The 23,062-nt window shown below is 36.3% G+C and overlaps 1 protein-coding gene across 1 annotated transcript in view; it reads left to right on the top strand.

The window, feature by feature from the left end:
- The window catches only part of FAM155A (family with sequence similarity 155, member A), a 648,778-nt gene extending 631,027 nt beyond the window's left edge, over positions 1-17,751 (top strand). Inside the window, exon 3 of the mRNA XM_012637932.1 lies at positions 15,607-17,751. Within this exon, the coding sequence (XP_012493386.1) occupies positions 15,607-15,896 (290 nt within the window). The 3' untranslated portion in view covers positions 15,897-17,751. The remainder of the gene's footprint in view (positions 1-15,606) is intronic.
- Positions 17,752-23,062: the final 5,311 nt, after the last annotated feature.

Raw genomic sequence — 23,062 nt, 5'->3', positions numbered from 1 at the left:
GAGTTTGTGCTCATTAAACAAATATTGAATTGATTAATTAATGGATTGTGACATGGGGGCATGGGTGGTAGTCCCTGTGCTTGGAGCAAGACCAGGCTTCCCGGGTGGGAGGAGTAGCTTGAGGCGGGCAGGAGGTGGAAGTCATGCCCTGCGGGGTCGGCACGTGCCTCTGCTGTGCACGTCAGCAGGGATGGTAAGACCAGTCATAGAAAAGCCGGCTGACGGTTAGATCGCTGTAACAAAATGGTCTCGCTTTGGAGTCTAAAGGAAGCACATCGGTATTTCCTTTTGAAGCCATTTTTGGTCCTCACATTGCACCCTCCGGTCAGTGCAGGAGAAGGCTCCTGTGGAACTGAGCCCCGCCATCACCATGCAGCTCGATTACGCAGCGCAACCTGGAATACCAGAACTTAAAAATGAAAACAGCTAATATATGATGTGACATTTAACTTTATGGAAATGGGAAACCCAAACTGAGTGCTATGGGTTGAATTGTGTCCCCTGGCTCCCCAAATCCACATGTTGACATTCTAACCACTAGCACCACAGAACGTGACCTTCTTTATGGAGGTAATCAAATTAAAACGCGGGCATCAAGAGGGGCCCTAATCCACCATGATTAGTGTACATGTTAGTGGCTCGGGCTACCATAACAAAATACCACAGACTGGGTGGCTTAAACACCACAAATTAATTTTTTTACAGTTCTGGAGGCTGGAAGTCCAAGATCAAGATGTCAGCAGGTTTGGCTTCTTCTGAATTCCTCCCTCTTTGGTGTGTAGACAGCCGCCTTCTTACTATGTCCTCATTTGGTCTTTCCTTCCTGCAAACTCATAGAGTCTTGTGCTTGGTGTCTCTGTGTGTCCGAGATTCCTGTTCTTATAAAGACACCTGTCATATTGAATTAGGACCCACCCTACAAGCCTCCTATCACTTCTTTAGGGGCCCTACTTCCAAATACATTCACATGTTGAAGTATTGGGGATTAGGCTAGCAACATATGAATTTTGGGGGGTACACAATTCAGCCCATAACAGTGTAATTATAAAAAGGGGAAATTCAGACGCACAGAAAACAATGTGAATAGACAGGAGGAAGATGGGCCTCTATAAGCCAAGAAGGAAGGCCGGAAACAGATCTTTCCCCCAAGACCTCAGAAGAACCAACCCTGTCAACACATTGATTTTCGACTTCTAGCCCCAGAAATGTGAGACAATAAATGCGTGTTGTTTAAGCCCTGAGTCTGTGGTGCTCTGCTGTGGTAGCCCTGCAGACTAGTACCCTGAGCAATACCTTGCAATTTTGGAATACGACAGGCACATTCAATATCGTTTGTTCAAGAAAAGAATAAATTCTGACTCTTACATGAAGACACGTTTTGTGTGCTTCAGATGTTCTAGAGGATTAGAGAACAGGAAGCGATAAAAAGGAATTATACAGGCAGTGAGAGAATTCAGCCAAGAGGATTTAGAGGATAGTAATTATGTGGAAAGAGTAATAACGAAGAAAGGGTATTAACACTGCAGATCATCTTTAATTGTAAAATAAAATTATTTTTACAAGTTTTATGAATATCCTTGTGAAAGAATTTAGAACAATAATCAATTTGCAATGCTGTTGTGTGTGCTATGCCCAATTAATCATGGTGCAATAATTGGAAGACTCTAGACCTAAGTCTGAAAACCCTTCATCTCAGGAAACTGCAGTTAGTGAATTTTTCCTTTGAAAAATCCAGGCACTCCCACTCTCTGTACTTTCTGCTCAATATTGCTGAGAACCTAAAACTGCTCTAAAAAACATCTATTTAAAAAGAAAAAAGAGTTAAAAAAAAAACTCTTGCCAAATAAACATTCTATCTCTAAAAAATTTTCTTCCATTAGGAAATTCATTTGTTCTATCATTTCTAGACTGAATTTATGACTATTCTTGTGGTTTTGAAAGGAAATAGACTAATAGTTTTATATAACAGTGTTACTTAATTTCTGTACAGCTTTCAAATTCCCAGCCTTAATCCTTACAAAAAAAAAAATGGTTTCCATCTCTCTTCATTTCTATTATTCTTTCCACAAAGAGATAAATAACATTTAAAAGAATAGAGTAATTTCCATCAGGAAAGATACTACATTTATTAAAAATCATGAGTTCCATCAGTCAGCACACACACAAAAAAGCAAATGTGAGCATATAATTAGAGAAAATCTATATATAAAATCATGAGAGTTTTAGAGATTAAAGGAGTCCAGTTGCTCTCCAGCTCCAGTAGGTGGGTGTCATTTCTGTTGCCATGAACTGTTGGGCCTGGGTCATAGGGAGACGGAGAAATGAGAATGGATTCACTCACCAATTAGAAACAGCAGCCATGAATGAAGGAACAGCTGGGGGCCATCAAAATCAGATTTCTTTGATAATTCAACAAATAAATTTAGCAAATAAATAAATTTGAAGAATAGAGATATTAAGTAGCTTTCCCAAGTTAGCAAGAAAGCCAACAGTAGAAGCCAGGGCATCTGACTTTCTGCCTGGCTTGGCCCATTGCTTTTCTGTACTCTTTTTTAAATATAAATTTTATTTTGTATATTTAAGGTACACAACATGATTTTATAAGATACATTGTCTTAGTCCAGTTTCTGTTGCTATGACAGAATACCACAGACTGGGAAATTCATAAAGAAAATAAATTTATTCCTTATAGCTCTGGAGGCTGGGAAGTCCAAGGTCAAGAGGCAGCCCTGGTGAGGGCCTTCTTGCTGCACATAGCATGGCTGAAGGCACCACATCTTGCAAGAGGGCAAGAGCATGCCTGCAGCTCAGGTCTCTCCTCCTTTTCTTGTAAGGCTACCAGTCCCATCTTGGGGGCCCTACTCGGATGACTTTATTTAACCCTAAGTATCTCCCAAAGGCCCTACATCCAATCAACATACGAATTTGGCTATTAAGTTCCAACAATGAAATTTGGGGGACAGACCATAGCATGCATATATACACACACACACACACACACACACACACACACACACACACACACACATATATATATGAAAATGGTTACTATAGTGGGACAAATTAATATCTGCATCATCTCACACTTACCCATTCCTACTACCTGCAAACTGCTCCCCCCCCCCTTGGCAAATGCAGCTATAATCTACTCATTTAGCAAAAGTTCTGAATACAGTATACTTTTATTAATTATAGTTCTCATGTTCTACATTAGATCCTTCAACTTGTTCATCTTACATATTTGCTACTTTGCATTCTTTGACCTACATCTTTCCATCTCCCCACCGCCTTAGACACCTCTGTTTTATTATCTCTATATACTGGACCTTTTTTTTTTTTTAGATTCACATAGAAGTGATATCATACACTATTTTTCCTTCTGTGTCTGCCTTATTTCACTTCACATAATGTCCTCCAGGTCTATCCATGTTGTGGCAAATGGCAGATCTGCTCCTTTTTAAAGGCTAAATAATATTTCATATATATATATATATATATATATATATATATAAACATATATGTAACAGTTTCTTTTTCCATTTGTCCATCGATGGATACCTAGGTTGTTTCCAAATCTTGGTTATTGTGAATATGCTTTTTCTTTTCACTAAAACTTTCTTCTGTAACCGGAATAGCTGACATTCTCTTAGTTATGACTTTCTCATTACTAGTTTGACTCCAGAGAGTTATAAATGATTTCCCTGCTTTTATTACAAAATACTTGTTATACTAGGGAGCAATTTATAAAAATAAACGTGATGAACCTCTGTAAGTCTATATTCTTTTTCTTTTTCCTTTATATTTTTCCTATTGAGAAGTGTGTTCTGCCTCCTTATTTCCTAAGCATTTTCTCTTAAACTTTCACTCATTCAATGAACGTTTGCTAAAGACCCATTTTATGTGTTTTCTATTGCTGCCTTAACAAATTGCCACAAACTCGGCAGCGTAAAACAGCACAAATTTATTATTTTACGTTCTGTGGGTCAGCAGTTTGGCACAGATCTTGCCCAGCTAGTACCTGGATGTCTGCAGACGCTGTTCCTTTCCGGGGACTTTAGGAGCAGCCTGAAGAACATCTAGGAGAAGATCTTGAAGATTGCCGGCAGAATTCAGTTTCTTGCTGTCATAGGTCCCAGGTCCCTGTTTCTTTGCTGGCTGTCAGCCGAGGATCCTTCCCAGCTTCTAGAAGCCACCACATGCCTCTGCTTGCAGCTCCCTTCCTGCGCCTTCCAAGTCGCGGTGGTGGAGAGTCCCTCACGCAACCCGTCTCCCTCGCACACACTTCGCCTGCTTCTTCCCATTTAAGGGCTCATGTGATTGGATTCGTCCCACTTGGATAATCCAGGATAATCTTATTTCAGTGTTGGCCTATAAGCAATCTTTAATTCCTTTTGCCATAAGATATGCCTAGGTTCTGGGGATTAAGATGTGTACTCATTTTTTGGAGGGGGACATCATTTTACCTACTACATCTACAATGTACCACGCACTGTACTGGATGTGGTTGATAAGGATTAATAGATGTGGCTTATAACCTATGATGTGCACATTCATCTGCAGAAGTAAACAAGTTAAATAAATGCTATCCTGGAGCCTTTAGAAGTAAAGTATTAAGAAAGCAGAGAGGAAGCCTGGGCAACATAGAGAGACTCCGTCTCTACAAAAAAATTTAAGTTAGCTGAGTGTGGTGGCGCACATCTGTAGTTCCAGCTACTCGGCAGGCTGAGGCAGGAGGATCACTTGAGCCCAGGAGTTTGAGATCAGCCTGAGCAAGAGCGACACCCTATCTCTACTAAAAATAAAAAAGTTAGCTGGCTGTGGTGGCCCACACGTGTAGTCCCAGCTACTCAGTGGGAGGCTGAGGCAGGAGGACTGCTGGAGCACAGGAGACTGAGGCTGCAGTGAACTATGCTGACCCCACTGCACTCTAGCCCAGGTGACAGAACAAGACCCTGTCTCAAAAACAAAACAAACAAACAAAACAAAAGAAAGGATAGAGGAAAAGGGAACAATCTCGGAAGTAAGTATGGAGAGTGTTATTATCACAAATAGATGTGGAAAGGCGAAAAGGAGATACAGAGAAACTAAGTTTCCTCAGGATTAAACAGATTATTTTCCAAACAAAGAAGAAAATCCATGGTGAACATTTAATTCATAGCTTTTGAGCGGCCTTATTGTGTATATATGTTACTACCGCTACATTGTAACTGTAACTAGCATTATTACTGGCCATTAATTTTGAGTGCTTAGTTTGTGCAAAGCATTCAGTCAAGTATTTAAATGATCTATCTCATTATATTTTCATGATGTCTCTGTGAGGAAAGTATGTGTGTTGGTGAAAACTCTTGCAAGTGGCAGAAATCTACGACTGACTTAAAAAAGACTATTCATTGGTTCATATAATTGAAAAATACAGAGATAAACATCAAGTATATTATCCATTAGATAGATGATAGATTAGACAGGTATGTTGAGCTCTATTGATGTATACCTATACAGAGAGAGATATAGGTATGGATACATAAATAGATCTTTCTATTTCTCTCTAGTTCCAGCTGCAACTCTAGCTTTAGATCTGTTTCTTCCCATGTCTGAGTTCTGCTTCTCTCTTTGTTGATGTATTTCAGCAGCAGAAACAGGTCTCAATCCCTCAGTTTAGAAATTACAGGAGGATTTCCCTCATTCCCAACAATTTCTGCAGAGGCTTCTCACTGGGATGTTGGCTTAAGTTGGGTGCCCACACTTGAGCAGTCACTGTATTGAGAGAATGAAATTCTCTGGTCAGTTAGGTTAACCAGGGGCCTTCCTGCCTGTGGGAGGGGGTTAGATTAGCCCCACCTGAACTGCACTCATGGAGTTGGGGAAGACTGCTCCCCACAACAAAATCTGGGTGCTTTTCCCAGAAGGGGTAATAGATGTTTAGTATACTAAGCGACAGCTGCCTGCTACACTACATGTCTTTGTCACCAATAAGACTAAGAAAGCCTACCTGAATTTCCCTGCAGGTCTCCTCTGGTAAGTGGCTGAGTAAAGCCCAAACCAGCCTTGTCTTTGGTGGTGGTTGTTATTAATAATAATGTATTACAAACCATCCTCGTTTTAAGCACTATAGTGCTGCCTACTTTGGATAATAAAAACTGGTGTCTTTGAAAATCTGACCATTTTGATCAAATATCCCCAAAACCCACAGCATCCTTTCTGTAAAGTCATATTTAGTGTTATATTTATACTAGGAAATGTATGCTTAATCATTCAAAAATATTTAGCAAATGAAGATAAGCAAAAAGAAAGTACGGAAGACTGTAACCTACTACCAAGGGGAAAATAATATTTTATACCATGAATAGTGTTCCAAATCACTAAGTATGTTTTCATAGCATAGTTTAATGTCTGCATAATAGTACAGTATATTAGTATAACATAAATTACTTATGTGTTTTACCAATTATAGAATATTTTTCATTTTCATTTTTTGCTACATAAAAATTGCTACTATGAATATCTACACACATAGTTATTTCCATACACTTCTTATTTGTTTCCTTAAAATTAACTCCTTGAATTGTAGTGGAAAGGTCAAAGGGCATGCAAAAGCTTAAGTTTTTTGATATTTATTGCCAAAAACTCAGAAAGTTTATAACCACATAGATTCTTACCAACAATGTACTCTGCTGTTTATTTTCTTACTTTCTGGTGGATATAAAGCATTATAATTGATATTTCTTGTTCATAAGTAAAATGTTCCACACCATTATTTTTTCAATTCTTTAAATACTAGTGTTTGAACTTTTTACATGGTCCTTTGATTTCTTTTGTACTTTGCTTTTAATGTCTTATTCTTTGTTCAATATATAATCTCTCTCTCTCTCTCTCTCTCTCTCCTTCTTTCTGTTTCTTTCCTTATCAATCATGAATATTCTCATTTTCCTGAATCTTTATTTCCTGTAGGAAACACAGAATTTTAAAAGTGCTGTTTTAGTTACAGGAAGTAGATTGACTGACATATCATAAATGCCAAGTGGAGGGACCCTAGAAATCCAACTTCTGGACACATTAGCTTATATCGTATTGCCTCTAGGAAACATGTACTTCAAGAACGAATTTTTACTTTTATTCATATTTTCTCAGTTTAATAGGTCTTTGGACCTTTCCAATATTTTTTGAAAAAAATAATGTAATCTGCAGAAAGACAGGAGATATCTAAACTGTTGTAAGAATGAATACTTTTGTCATCATAAAGAATATTCTCGGTCTCTCAAATAAGAGTTGTAACTGAGTGTTAAATCCTGTTTTTTTTTTTCAAAAAAAAAAGAACAATTTTCTGGTATTGTATCTTTATCATTTTAAACTCATTCTTTTCACTGTTTAGTGAGCATTATCCAACTTCTTTGCCTTGTGTTAAAATTGTATAGAGTCTTGTGTCTTCAATAATAGGTGTAAACCAATGACCACAGAGGACAATGACTGAGAAGCAAAACAGAGAAATAATGCAAGGTGCTGCCAAATAAAACAAGTCATAATCGTGCCACTCTGCGTGGCCCTGTAACTGAGGGATACATAACATGCCGCCCAAGACATTGCATTTGGCAACTGATATACCAGGGTCTGAGCCAAATGACTATTTTCTATCACTCGGTGGAAAATATGTGTGACCGTAACTTTATATTCAGTGAAATTGTGCAATTCTAATGAGTGGCAACCTCTTCAAACAGACCTACACCCCATTACCCAAAGCCCTACCTACCTGCTCTCCAGGATGTCACTACTACCAAAGTTTTTGTCATTCCTTTTTGAAAATTGCTATCTTCTATTACTTTATTTTCATTTGACTTCGAACGATAGAACTACTGGACGTCAGTTCAATTCGAATCTGAAAAATAAAGGTGACAAATTAGCTGATATTCTTTTGGTTAAACTTTAATATTGACTGTAAAATATACAGACTAATTTTCTTTTCTGGTCTATAAACTGCTCTAGTATATTTGCTTTAAAAGATCGTTGATTTCCTTTAGCATCAGAATATCACCAACGTTAAGTTTTAGCAATTGCTTTGGGTAAAAATATTTTGATTAAAATCCCAACTTTTTACTTTAACATTTAATGTTTCAAAAAGTGGTGATTCAAATTAAAAAAAATATTTCCCCCTAACTTATTGAAAATAAGACATATTTTTGAAGCCAGTGTCTATTTATGGGGTGTTCACATGCCTCGAAGCCATTACCTTGTCCCACATGTGCATGCAGACGCAGATTTGGGGACAGTTTTGTATGAGTTCTGTCATTACATAGAAAGTCTGGTTTTCTTTTTAAAAAGAAAAGCAGGAAATGTTGTTCGTACTCTAAATGCATTGGTGAATCAAAGCATTAGCAATACTGTCTCTTCAATTACACTTATGGTTTGAGATACCGCAGCAGCAACATTATTTATATAGTTTCCTGTTTTCAAGGGTATTTCCTTTGCAGAGTTGTAGTTACCAGGGATTTCCAATTTAAAAAACGACTGTGGGTAATATGCTAAACAATGACACCGATTTACAATATGCGAGCCCCATGGTGCCATTTCACAAAGAAAAATAGCAACAATAAATAGACACAGAACACAATAGGTAATGTTCTCAACAAGGAACATACAGTTTTTTTTATGTGGCTTCTTAGAAATGATGTGAATAAAATCAACGCTGAGCTAGCCAGCACTCGACATGAAGTTGCAGAAACATCCATGAGAAAGACCCAATTATTTTACACCCTCCTGTAACGTAGATTCATGCGGAACACTTAAATTATTCTGAGTTCTTAAATGTACTTCATGAAATTCCTTAAACACCCTTCCCACATATGAGAGTAATCCAACCTGAAAAGTGAAAGCATTTTTGCAATAATGGTTGATTCATTGTGATGAAGTGGAAGGAGTTGCAATTCTTATTCCTTTCCTAAGTGACTCTTACTGTCTCCACTTGAAGTCCCGGGACTTGGTAACTTCTCAGAATAGGGAAGAGGGACGCGAGTCACTCTGTCCTGACAATGTCCACTCCCTTGAACCCTGCTTTGTTCTGATGCCTGGTGCAGATGCAAATTCACATGACTTTCCTGCAGACCATCCCATAAAGTCCAACCATCTTCAGGGCAACCCTCAAAGGATTCATTAGGGTTGGGGTTGGAAAATTAAACAATATAGTTGGTGAACATACATTTTCTTTGCCCATTATTTTTTTTCTTTTCTATTTCCTTAGAATAAATTTTTCATGATTAAAAAAGTTACTGTAACCATTTTGGGGAAAATAATAATGTGAAATGTGATATTTAGCAGCATGTGTCAGGTTTCTGTTTAGACTATACTCTCTCTGGCTGCAGACAGTCTTTGTTCTCCTGGTAAAATACTGGAAAACATTAGGAACATTGGTTGAGGAAATTGTCTGCTTAGCTTCAAGATATTTCAGATGCCCAATTTATTCCTCAACTTAGCTTATGGTCTTAATGAATGAGTAAATGCTCTTATAACTTCTCTGCCATTTTAATGTGGGCTTTTGATTTTAATTTCATTTAGTATCACTTTTCAGTTTTTAGAGCAATCTATATTCCATCTAATGTGCAGTTAACTTTCAGCTCTGAATAGCTTTTACATAATCAGGTCCGTATGGGGCTTTCTTAAGAGTATGTGTCAGTTTTCTTCCTGATATGTGTACTTGAATTACATTTTGCAGTTAGGCTATGTGTAGGTGCTCTGTGGTCTAATACGTTCAATTCATTGCAGCACCCTCTAACAACTCAAGGTATTAGTGCATTATTCCTTGGTTCCTTTGTTCATTAAACAAATACTTCTTGTTCTTTTTTAGACATACTTGTCTACATACTGCTAGGTATTGAGGATACCAGGATGGAGTGAAGGAGTAGTCCTTACTCTCAACAATGTCAATAGAAGAAAAGTAATATGATTCCATTAATATTAGTTATATGTAGTGATATTAGCCTTTAATCATTATTACATATCTGATACATCTGTCCCTGCTTCCCACAAAAAACTGCCAGTTTACAAATATATGCCTTAATTATTTAAAATTTGCCCTGGCTTTAAAAAGATATGATACAAATTATAAATATATAGATATTCAAATGTCTACAGAATTCTTCCTGCAGACGGTCACATTTAGAAAGATTTTTCTAAATTTCTTAGATTGATCTCTTATTTTGTATTGTTTTACCTACCCAGTTATAAAATAAACCTAGAAAAGTAGCAAATTCTCTGGAGATTATTTATTTTATAATTTTTTACCTTTGGAAAAAATGTAGACACAGTTTAAATCCTGATGATTTGTTAAATTTTTTATGTTATTTTTAAACAAATTCTAGATTATGTTCATGTGAAATCACTATTGTAGCAAATATAACATGAAGAATTGTTAAAGTTCAAACACTGATTTCAAACACCATTTCTGCAATACTAAATTAGGATTTACATGATGGCAAAAAATTGTCTTGGTAATGAGTAAGCCATTGCATTTAAGTATGAGCGTAACTTGTGGTTCAAGCTGGCAAGCCGAAGCCAAAATTTTACCTCCTATCTGTCTCTAAATCCTATTAACATTGAAGTAAGAACTATGGAATGAGATACATTCGTGGAAGCAATAAAACCTAGAAAGTGGAACACCATTAGAATGGATACTTTTAAAAAAAGTATAAAAGAGAAAAAGTAGATTCCAGAATTGCGAGTCTTCAGAGTGAACTCTAAAAAAGAGAGCAGAAGAGATGGGAACCACTCTTCCAACAGGACCCTCTGGTGATCAGGATTTGTTTTCAGGAATTACAGAGAGCGAGAGAACAAAAAAGGCCAGAGATTACCTGATAGATCCAAGATTATCAGCAGATGTCTGAACTGCCTGGACACCCCCATTCCTACATATGTTATGGTGGTGTTTCCCCAATAAAATCAGGGATCCTCTTTCTAAAGGCATTGAACGAGCCATCTGAAATGGATGTGACGAATCTCAGATTTAATCTTCTCATTCACTTCTGGTAGTGGTGGGAAAGGAGCTGCAATTTGTTTGCTTTTTCCCCTCTTTGCTAACTGGAAGGAGAATTCTGCCTCTTAGAGAGATGTGACTGTTAAAGACAACAAGAGAAAAATATTATATGGAAGGTCCAGGATCCTTCCAATAGAAGCTTTTTGAAGAAAACAAGACAAAATAGAAAAGAACACAGCAGTAGAAGTGAGGGAAGGATTGATTATCAAAACAAGACTAGAGTAGAATAAAAACATGGTTTCAGATTGAAGGATTCAGCAGAAGAAGCTGCAAAGAAATCACATTTTCCTGAAATTTTGGAATACAGCAGATTATGGAATATTCAATATGACGTAACAGAGCATAACAAGCTCAAGCCCTCAATAAAACGGGAATAATGACATCAGTGTGGTAGGCAGGATTTTTACTTCAGTGACCTCCTCTCCTGATGTTATGCCTGTAAATATGTCACTTTGCATTGCGTAAAGGACTTTGCACATGGAATTAAGATTGCCAGTCAGTTGACTTTGAAATAAAGAGCTTAATTATCCTGGATTATTCAGGTGTTCCCAATGTAATCACAAAAGAAGTTAGAAGAATCAACCAAAAAGCTGAGGCAGAAGGAGAGTTCAGAGAAGGAGAGATTGGAAGCATGAGAAGGATTCCATCCACTGTGGCTGAATTTTAGGGCGGAGAAAGTAGACATGAACCAGGGAATGCAGGTAACCTCTAGAAGAAGCCAGAATTTCTAACCAAGAGCCAGTGAGAAAAAAGGAGTATCAGTACTATAACCACATAGAACTGAATGCTACTAATCTCCTCCATAAGCTCAGATAATGTTTTAGAGAGAATAAAAGGATGGTTGTTGGACAGAGAGCCAAACCAGGAGAAGCTGAGGTGCAAGGACCACACTGACCACCAGGATCAATGAGTGTCTACACCCGGAAGCTGAGTGGCCCCATCCCCAGCCTCCTTCTCCCACTCAACTGTCAGAAAACTGGCCACCAGGCCTTTCCCCTCCAGGACAGATCCTGGGTAGGATTTTCTAGGGAATCTGATCAGCCTAAAGACAGAATTTTAAGTTTCTCCATCTAAACACCTCAGGCATGTCATCCTACAGTTTAGATCATCAACAGCCTTCCTTTGATGCCCTGACTTCCAGCACTCTTTGATATGTACAGGCAATCAAGAATGCATAAATATCCCATGTGAAAAACAAGAGAAAAACAAACGAACAAAGAAGAAAAAAAGTAACAGAGAAAAGGAGCCCATTCAGGGAGGGAATGAAACACAACAAATACAAGTACCATGATTATCTCAGAGAGATAAAAATATATATTGTAATCATGAAATGAGAACCATCACTTCAAAAAAAACAACCTTCAGATGATGTAAAAGAGCTCTTGGAAATTAAAATAATCTTAGGGAAAAAACAAAAATTCAATAAAATTATTACACACAAAAAACCCACTGAATGCTCTGGAAAGCAGAGCAAAGGGATCAAGTAATATGAAATAGGAGAGAGAAGAGAATTAAAGGGCAGGTTCTGAAGGTCCAACAACCAAACGTGGGAACAATGCTTGAATAAATCTGAAAGATGGCAATTCCTGAATTAGAATTCCATCCCCAGCCAAACAACCAATTAAATGTGAGGTAAAATAAACACACTTTTAGGCATGCAGCATCTTGGAAATTCACCTTCATGAGTTTTTCCTACTGAAGATACTGAAGAGTTGTGCACTCCTAAGACAAGGAAGGAGAGGGCAGGATACAGGGAACAGGAAATCCCAATCCCAGGGTGGCAGCTGTGCATCAGGCATGAAAGCAACCAGTCCAGATGGGAAGAGGCTCCAGGAGATATTCCATCAGGAAAATGAACTGATAGGACACCTGATGCAACTGAAGCAGCCGGCAATGTATTTGGGGGTGAATTAGTAAGAATATGGAAAATGACAAGATAAGCATTAGCTCTAGGAGAAACAATGTGGGATAGGAATAGAAAACTGGAATTTACTATATGGCTAAATTAAGAATTGTATTTATGTCATCCTAATACTGTAAAGGGAATACCAAATATCCATCTTACTGTTTATGAAGGAATGGGTGCTGGTTTGGGGGGAAGTATATTTGCTGAAGGAAAGAGGAGAAGGAATGTTTTGCCTCTGTATTTCCTAAGGGGAAGCTACAGATAATGCTAAAAGATGAAAAATCAAGAAAAGCATAAACAAGTTATTCTCAGAAATGGAGCTAAATACAAAAGCAACTAAAAGAGGTTCAAATATTTGCATTTGAGAAGGGAGAATTTGAAAAGGGGGAGGTGGATGAATTTATTTTTTCTTATTTTGTAAGATACCCTGTGGTATTATTTAATCTTTAATATGTGTGCATGTCATTCATAACTCAGAATAAAAACTAGTCGAAAAGATGGATGGGAGAGAAAAAGAAAGAATATTAATTGTGCCAGTCAAAAAGAAGGGTTCATTTATTGGCTGAGTGAACTGCCTTATTTTTTCTGAGATGACTTTAGTTATAAATCAGCAAACTAGTTTCTGAGCAACTTTGGAAGAACTTCTTATTTATATGACATTGTTAAACACATTCTGACTATTAAACATTCCAAAATGTTGATCTTAATGACTTTTATACTTATATTTTTATAACTTATTGTAAATTATTTTTGCTGTAGAATATAGTATTAGAAAATGTATACTTCAGTAAATAATTAGTCTGCCAGTGAGGTATCTTATACGGAAAAATAAAATTTCATACAATAAAAATGTCAGAGCTGCAGATCTCATTAATTCAGTTTTTTTTTTCATATTCTACCTAGGCGAAGGTGAAGTTTACCTTTGAATGCCTAAGAAGAAATGAATATTGTAAGCATCATTATAAGGATATCTTGGTCATTTCTTTAAAAGAAGACTGAAGTGTATATTATTTAAGAGATTTGTTTTAATTAAAGAAATAGATATACTGAATTTATTTGTGTAATAAATGCTCATTAAGTATTTTGTTCAGGCATTCTGCTACATATTGGGAATGCAAAGCTGAAAATGTATAGTTTATGTTTTTAAGTTGACAAATGATTAAGGAAATTGACATGAAAATGAGCAATTGTGATTAAAAGAAAAAATAAAATCGCTCTCTTGAAGAGTCACATAAAATACACTCGTAGCTCAGGGGTGTGAGTACAGGTTTCACACAGGGAGTTTCGTTTGGGCTGAGCTTAAAGGATAAATCAGAATTATTACATGGATGGGTTGATGGAGGAAATTTCAGGAAGAAAAACAGCTTGACCGGTGATACGAGCTTGAGTGTTCTGGGAAGAGCCAGTGCTTCAGGATTGCTGGAGCATTGAGCACTATGTCTGCAGAGAGAGGAAAAGGTTTTAGATTTTATTACTTAAGTAGAAAGAGACAATGAGATACCATTGATAACTATTATTATTCACAGTAGCCAAATTTTTTAAGTCATTTCTATGTGCTAGGCACTGAGCCAAGCACTTTACATGAAAATCTCATTTAATCCTTACGGCTACTCTATTATTATCCCCATTTTTGAGGTTTTCATGCATGAGAATAATATGACAAAATTTGTGTATAAAGTTCCTTGTAACACCCATGAGAAAATGTTTCAGTCAAATTAAAAAAATAGGATGCACCAGGGCTTATACAGATACATGAAAATATTATACATAATATAGCTAGGCAAAATATTGGAAAGATTATAGATAATGCAGTAGTGTTATTTTTTCATCACTTCAAATGTTTGAAAATGTGCATTTATCAATTTTAAAATAAGAACAATGTGTATCATCAGAGAAAGAAAGGAAAAAGAGGATAAAACACAAAGAGATTCAGCAAGGAAAATAAAAAGAAAAGAGAGCGAGAGAGCACAAGCAAGAGAGAGAGAGAATTATTGAAAGGCAAAGTTGGAGGCTGGACTGGAAGAAGAGAAGAGTGAAAGCAGGGAGACTCCTACTGGGATGGTCCAGGGGTCAGGGAAAAGATAAAGCCTCAATTCAAGCAGTCATGAGCAGAAGGCAAATGGAGAGAACAGAGAAAAACAGGAGAAATATTTAGAAAATAAATCAAAATGTCCTGATCTCCCATTGGATGCATAGAAGGATATAAAACAGGCTGAGGTTTATGAGAAGAAAAGATTAGTAACATGTTGCTGTTGCTACATCATGATTGGTCGGTTGTTTTACTCAGCATAACTAGTTAGTGTTAGCTTATGCATTGCATTAATTGATCACATTCCTGTTAAGGAAAAAAGGATGGTTGAATATACGTGGTCCCCAAATTGATCCAGAACCTCAAGTTTTGATTTTGACCTAATGAAATCTTTTATTCAGTATTCACAACAACCAGAAATTCCATGGTATGCCTGGCAGGAGTGAAAGAGAGCAATTTGAGGAATCTAACAGTGCTGGTTTGAGACCATGGCTAACTACCCTAATTGTATGGACTTGACTTCCCTTTAAAAAATGTTTAATTGCTTGTAAGATTTTGTGGATCAGAAAGTTAAAATCACAGCTACACTCTACTGTGAGCTCCCTCCTGGGCAGATCTCCTTCCTTTTAACCCTTCCCTCTCTTCTCCCTACAGGGCTCTATGAAACCTTTCTAACCAATGATGAACCAGAATGCTGTGACGTCAGGAGAGAGGAGCGATCAAGGAGCCCATCCAGAGGGACGGTAGAGAAAAGTGACTCCTGTCACAGGACATCGCTCACAGTGTCATCAGCAACAAGACTGTGCAACAGCAGACTCAAACTGTGTGTTCTCGTACTCATTCTCTTACACACAGTGCTCACAGCCTCAGCAGCACAGAACACAACGGGACTGGGCTTGGGAGGCATCAACACGCTGGAAGAAAACTCAACCAATGAGGAATAACGAAAGGCTCCAGCGTCCCGGAGCAGCGGCTGGCCCACCGTGAAAAACGCAACTGCTGTCCAACGTCACAGAAACTGGGTGCTTTTACCCTCTAATTACTTCTTGCAAGGCCTTTAGGGTAAAATTAAAAAAAAAAAATAAAAGATGGGCCTGAATCCAAACGAGGACACCACCACAGCTTTTTATTGACTAAAAGGCTGTCAAGTGACTTTAAATTTCTCACACCATTTTATACACTGTGTTTTAATGTTTGGAGGTTTTATTTGCTTTCGTTTTGGTTTGGGTTTATTTGTCCGTTTATTTTTTGCACTTGTTAATACAGGATTTATTTTTCGGGATGGTTTCTCAGAGGTAAACTAAGTCTTTTCACTGTCTCTCTCTATATATATATTTCTAGTCATTGTGTGTGTTCATCAGATAGTTCTGTCTTTACGTCCTGTCAGTTTCTATTAGAGGAATGATTGCTATGACCTCATGGTATAGCAAAAAACAACAACAAAAAAATAAATAAAAACTAAAAAAAGACAAAAAAAAGAAAACAACAAAAAATAAAAATAAAAAAAATTCCCTAAGCCTCCCTTCTACCCATGGAACCCACGCCCTTCCCGGCCCTTCCTCCCCGGCCCTCTTCTCGTCCCCTAAGCAGACAACATCCGCTTGCTTCTGTCTGTGTAGCCACAGTGAACGGGTGTGCACGCTCGTGGGCCTCCGAGCCACTGTCGCACAAACCCAAAACAGAGCGGAGCCAAGGGGGCCTGGCGGGGGTTCCTTTTTCGCTGAACAAACAAGTGCTCTCCATAATAGGTGGAATCAGACAGTTAACACATTTTTATGTTGAAAACAAAATAAAAGGCAAAAAAAAAAAAAAAAGCTATCATGAACTGTGTTGCTCCAGTTCCCATTCCCAAGCGGTGCAGTCCTTTCTTGCTGGTCGGTCGGACAGGAGTAGCCATCTAGAGTCAGGCCGTGGGGAGCGAGGGAGTCTTTCCTTGAAGGTGGAGGTGGGCTTTCATCGTGATTTAAGTTCTGTCGCAGTAATATACAAGCACATTTTGGCCATCGTAACGGGAACAAAGAGATTGCAGACACAAATCTGAACTTCTTTTCCTCCTTTATTGTTGTGGAAGAGATTCTAGAAATGCTCAAACACCTGCAGTATACAGAATATATACAATTCTATTCCAGTTATTTCCCTAACATACGGTTTAAAATTATTCCAGGTATAAAGCGTATGCGATTGTGCATTATCACAGAGGAACAACTTCTTTTTTAAAAAATAAATAGGTCAGCCATTTTTATTAAAGTGCAAAAACGTTATCCCTCTAACATGCTCTAGGTAGTTGAAGAAAAGAGAAGTCTGATCACTCTGTTTGTATTTTTTTTTCTTCGTGGGAACATTTCATCTGCTGAGTGTTTATGAATTTGCTTTCTAAAAAAGGCTTTTATGAGTTTACAGTAGTATCAGTGGAAGGAAGAGTTAATAAGGGCTGTTTTTAAAAAAACAAACAAAACAAATAATTAAAAAAACATTTTACATTCCTTCCTGTTCTCTAACTACACTTGGGAAGTGCACTTCAGATAAGTTTGTGGTGTGACTGAGAGATGAAGGAAATCCATAGAAAAGGTCCTCTTAGCGAACAAAATTTAGTTATTAACTTTATAGCTATGAAATTGCCCCAGGCATTTGTTTTTGTTCCAACAGATTTTAACCTCTGCATCATACTTAACCCTGCGACATGCGTACAGTATGCATATTTTGTTTTGAATAAAAAAATGTTTTGTTCCAGTCTGTTAAGAATATTCAAAAAATAATAAAGGTATTGCTTAATAAAATTGCTAGAATTGTTTAGCAGTACATGCACAAATATTTTACTAGATTCTTTGTTTTAATAGTGTTTTGTTGAGACTGAAAATCCTAAAATGGTCTGCGCAAATACAAAAAAAAACACCAAAAATGCAAAATTCTCCAGTTTTTGTTCTTTTTTGAAAAAATGTTTTCCCTGCAAATACAAATACATTCACATGTGCACACACACATACACATTGGCATCGTATTTTAATTTTATGGGGACACAAGTTGGGGAAGTGAGTAGCTTGTGGGGGGGACACATTAATTGCATTCAGTTGTTGACTGTTAAACACTTGTAGAAATAAGCATTTTAATAGCCCTAACCAGTGGTGGAATATGGATTCTCAGTGGGGCTGGGATGATAAGCTGCAGAGACGGCAAGTGATTAGTGCAGAAGAACCCACTGGGTAAGCTCTTATTCATATGACCTCTTAAGCACTGTAAGTAAATGGCCAGGAAAGAGTTTGCGATGACCTTTATCTACCTGTGATGTGGAAAGGCCACTCCACGCTCTAGCCAAGGTTCCTCATGCTGCTGCTGTTCATGTCATATGCATTTCCATTCTTGCAGGAAAACAATACAGCAACACAAGTTAAAGTTCCACCCACTTTTACTGGTATGCAAGAAATGAGTTTCCAAACATTGAACAAAATGATGAAAAACAATATCCCTTAAGAGACAGGTTTTCATTTTTTCTTAACATCTTATGTGACTGATTAAAGTTCTTTTCAAATATAAGGAGATTAGAAGTTTCCACTTTACCAATATTTTAGCTTTTGTTTGGAGAGAATGGCAAACAAAAAAGGGGAAAGCAAAAAAACACTATTATTCTACATGAGGGGTAAGCCTTCCATAGAACAACTTCAAAAGTTGGGAGAAACAATGTGATATTAATTGCAAATATAAAATGATAATTTAGGTGAGGGAGAGATGGTAGGAGAGAAGGGAAATGAGTCCTTTCTCTCCAACAAGTTAGCCAGCATTGAAATAGTCTTTAATTTCAGTAGAAGTTTTTTTTTTTGTCATGTTCATTTATTCTTGTTATAAGAGAATGATCTCAGTGCCTAACACTTATTGTTGTAAGTGTGTAAGCACTTTCCCACGATATTTCCACTGGACATGTTGAAGCAAAGCAGATTTTCCTAGGGTCAGTTAGAGAATTCCAATAGGCAATGACTCCCTTACAAGGTTAAGAAACAATCATTGATGATGGAAATTTCACAACATCCATTGATTGTAGTAGTTTTCCTGGTACACACTTGAGCATGCTTGATGTTGTGCACATATTAATTTTGACAGAATAAATTCAGACCCTGCTCCTTTCGTAATCATCATCTTGTTCCTTTTTTTCTTGTAGTGGGTATCTATTGCATACTGGATAATTGAATTACCATAGTAAAACAATTATTTTTGCAAGCAAGTCGAAAACCAAGAAAATAGTATTTGTTTTATAAATGTATGGAATAGATTTCCATGTGTTTATTATTGTTTTTTTTTCCTGCAGTAGAGAAATTCCAGTTTGTGAAAAATGTTGGTAGTGCTAAGCTAAATGTCAAATAACATAAGCAGAGTTAAACATTATTCCTTATTACGTTTGCATTTGGTGATACATTATATTAACTTTTCTGTCATTAGAAAGATAGTATTGTTCCCCTCTCCCACAATATAGTACATGAAAGTTGTTCTTTTAAATGGCATCATTACAAAAAATAATTTGGCTTCTTGCCAATAAATTGGCGACTTTAAGGACAGAACCTATGGTCATTAAAATAAAAGAAGGTAGGCAAGTAGCAAGGAAAGAAAGACAGATAGGAAGGAAGGAAGGGAGGGAGGGAGGGGAAAATAGGTTTTTATATAAATGAATAATAGCATTATTTTTGCCAGGGGAAAAAAGTAAATGAAAGAGGCAGTTGAATGCCAGACCCATGTGCCAAATACTTGAATTGGTATATGACATTTGATATCTGAACATTAAAACATTAATTAGTCTGAGGCATGATTTTCATTCTTTCAAGGCAACAACTAAATTTATAGTGTTCTTGCTAATTAGAAGCATTGAATCAGCACAGACATGAAAGGTGCATCTTGTTTTTACTAGAACGGCCGGCAGGTATATGATTTCATATGTATGCATATGTACAGATAAGGAGAAAGGTTATATGCTATGGGATATCTTTACAGAGATAGGAAGATATATAATATATATGTATATATCACTTGAAAGTAAAACTTTAACCACAAAATTATTCAGTCCATAACAGCACATGTATTACATTATGACGAATGATTCTTATGTGTTTGCTAAAGTTTGAGCAGCATGCTCATTTAAAAACATACCTACTTTGATATGGAAAACAAACTCTCAAAATGTCTCCATTAATGAAGAAATAACAATTTTGAAATAACCAGAATCTCCTCCATCTTCCAAGCTTTAATGATGTTTAGGAAAAACTGAATTTGGCACATAGGTATTGGGTAATGAAGAATGACAAGACTTTAAGTGGGAGGAAGGGAAAAAAAACTGAGTACAGTTTAAAGCAATATCTCCATGACATTTATAAGAACTATCAAACTCTCCTACAAATTCTAGAAATTCTCCAAATAATAATAAAATGTATAAACAATCTTCTCAGCCTTGGAATAAAACTTAAGGCATGAAACAAAATATTAAATATGTTCTTTATTGTTAAGATACTGTACTTCAGGGCTATGTTTACCTGAGACAAGGCATTCAGATTAAAGTTGAAAAGAAAATCAACAGGTTATCTTGTCTTGGGCCACACAGGTAGGTAGGTAGGAAAAAGTGGACCTCAAACATCTGATTACAAATTATACTAGCTGACTCTGGTGCCCAGGGGGATGACCCTTAGGTCTCAAATATACTTTGGGAGTTGAATTCTAAGATATTTATAAAATCACTAAGTTAAATAAAAAATTCGAAACCATCAGAAAGAGCTATCCAACTTCTTAGGGGCAGTTTGCCTACATTACATTTTTCTCTACTATTTTGCTGTTCCACTAGACAACATTTTGGAAGTAAAGGAGAATGGATCTCCGGGAATATCTTGGTGAAATAACTGTGCTAAGAGGTAGTATTATTATGGGTTTTTAATTTTTTTTTTTTTTTAAATATAGAGAAAGGCACAGGATCCCAGGGCAAAGCCATAGTTTGGGTCTGAGCTTTGACTCCCATGTGACCTAGAGAAATCAATGATATATTTAAACATGAAATGAAAATACCTCATGGAAATATTTGAGGCTTAAATGAGATAAATAATACAAGTGTGCCTGGACACAATGGGTCCTCAGTAATAGTTAGTTATCAAGATTATTCATTCACTATTGGCTTGCTTCTAGGGAATGCTCCTGGGAGTCTTTCAGAGTTTCTGAATTGTATTGGTTTATCTTTTAATTACGTATTTTTGAAAAACACCTCACATCTTTAATCTAGCAAACTGACCATCAATATATTTTCAACACAGATTGAAAGCCTTTACATGTAATTAAAGTGAACTCTAATGACTTAGTGTAAACAGCTTCTGTTTCTATAGATATCCTCTCCTCCAAAATTGCTGATAACAGGCAAAAGTTAAAGACGTCTATATGAATTGAGAGATGGTTCTATATACAAGTGTAAATTGATCTAGAGTAATAGTAGAAATAATGATGAAACTTCAAAGTGGTATTTAAAGTACTTGCAGATTTAAAAAATTGTAAATCTTTGATGCTTCTGGATTCCTTAAACAAAAAATACTATAGTAAATTTAAAATGTTGGATATATGTCTAAGTTGAATTAATATCTTGGTCTTAAATTGATACTATAATTTCCATAGAATGAAGTCATAATGAAAAAAATTAGGAAACTTGTCCAGTTTTTGATAAAGTATGTGTAAATGGATTGATCAGGGCTCTTGATTAAATTTTAGTTCATCAATTCTCTCTTTTGATTCTATCCATCTCCCATCCACCTAATAGATATTTTAATATATTTGCATATATGTTACCCATTCCATATTTGTGACTATAACTAACATCTTCAAATGATTTTAAATTTACAATTTCAATTGAAAGCCAGACTATGAACTTAGATCTTTGAATATAGATTTTCTTCAGTGACTGTTTCTCCTAAAACTTTCAGTTCATTGCAACACTGTGCTTCAAGTTTCCAGTTGTCTGAGTGGTGGGTGACTAGAAGGCCATTTGTTTTGAAATGTAAATTTCGACTTATGGCCATTTCCCTCTATTTCACTGCAAAATGAATAAAATAATAAGTAGTAAAAATTACAGCAAAATTTAAAGCTCTATGTGGATGTTTTAAAAAGTCTGAATTGAAGATAATTCCCCTTTTATTTTCCCTTTTCTTCGTTTTCCTGCATATGGCTTTTATTTCCATTATCATGATAAACATCCTAATGTTTGCACTTGAGTTTGATTTTCCATCTTTCCATTTTTATTAGATTTGTTGATGATGTGTGATCTATTAAAAATAAGAAGAAATACATAAACATATATATTATTTTAAGTTGTTTTTCTGAATTCACTAAAATACAGTTTTTATGTGAATAGAAATAAAGAGTAAAAGTACTAAAACCAATCAATTCTGAGAGACTAAAAAGAATTTGGAAAGAGGCAAGTTACACCATGAAGGAACATACTAGTGGCTAGAGAAATGTCCTAGTTCTTACATTTTAGATCCCCAAATTATTAAAATACAAATGTTAAAAGGATATAGAGGCCATGGCCAAGGTTCTTTTATACCTTTTTTCTTTGGTTGCTTAGATCATTCATTTTAGGTCAATTTGCTTTTTCTGTCACCATCATTGTTATTGACTCAACTGACTCATCCCCAAACAGAATTGGTTAAACTCCTTTATGCAAATATTTATATTAGATCTGATCATTTTGCTGATTGAGCTCCCAAAAAGTTATCTAGACAACTATAACGGTTTCAGTGTTTTGCTTCTTTTTCTTTTTTGTGTGTTATTTTTATTTCTTATTCTTATCTATTTCTTTATATGGTAAAGAAAATACCATACAGTTAAGCTAATAATTTCTGCTGACTTAATGGTTTATCAATTCCACAGGAAGACCAGCCTAGAACAACTGTTATGACTTGAAAACAATATAGATGACTTGGATTAGTCCTGTCCAAAAGTTAAACACCTACCTTCACAATGCCACTAGATAAACCATGTGATGATTTAGTGATACAATCATGGCTATTGCTGAAGCACTGGAAGAGTTTCATTATTTAGAAAAATCAAAATGAATATCTGTATCTATTTTTTTTCTTATCCTTAATCTAAAGGGTATGCA

Source organism: Propithecus coquereli, unplaced genomic scaffold (genome assembly GCF_000956105.1).
Source record: "Propithecus coquereli isolate 6110/MARCELLA unplaced genomic scaffold, Pcoq_1.0 Scaffold125, whole genome shotgun sequence".
Lineage (NCBI taxonomy): Eukaryota > Metazoa > Chordata > Mammalia > Primates > Indriidae > Propithecus > Propithecus coquereli.
The sequence above is the reverse complement of the archived record's forward strand: the minus strand, read 5'-3'. Positions and strand labels throughout refer to the sequence as shown.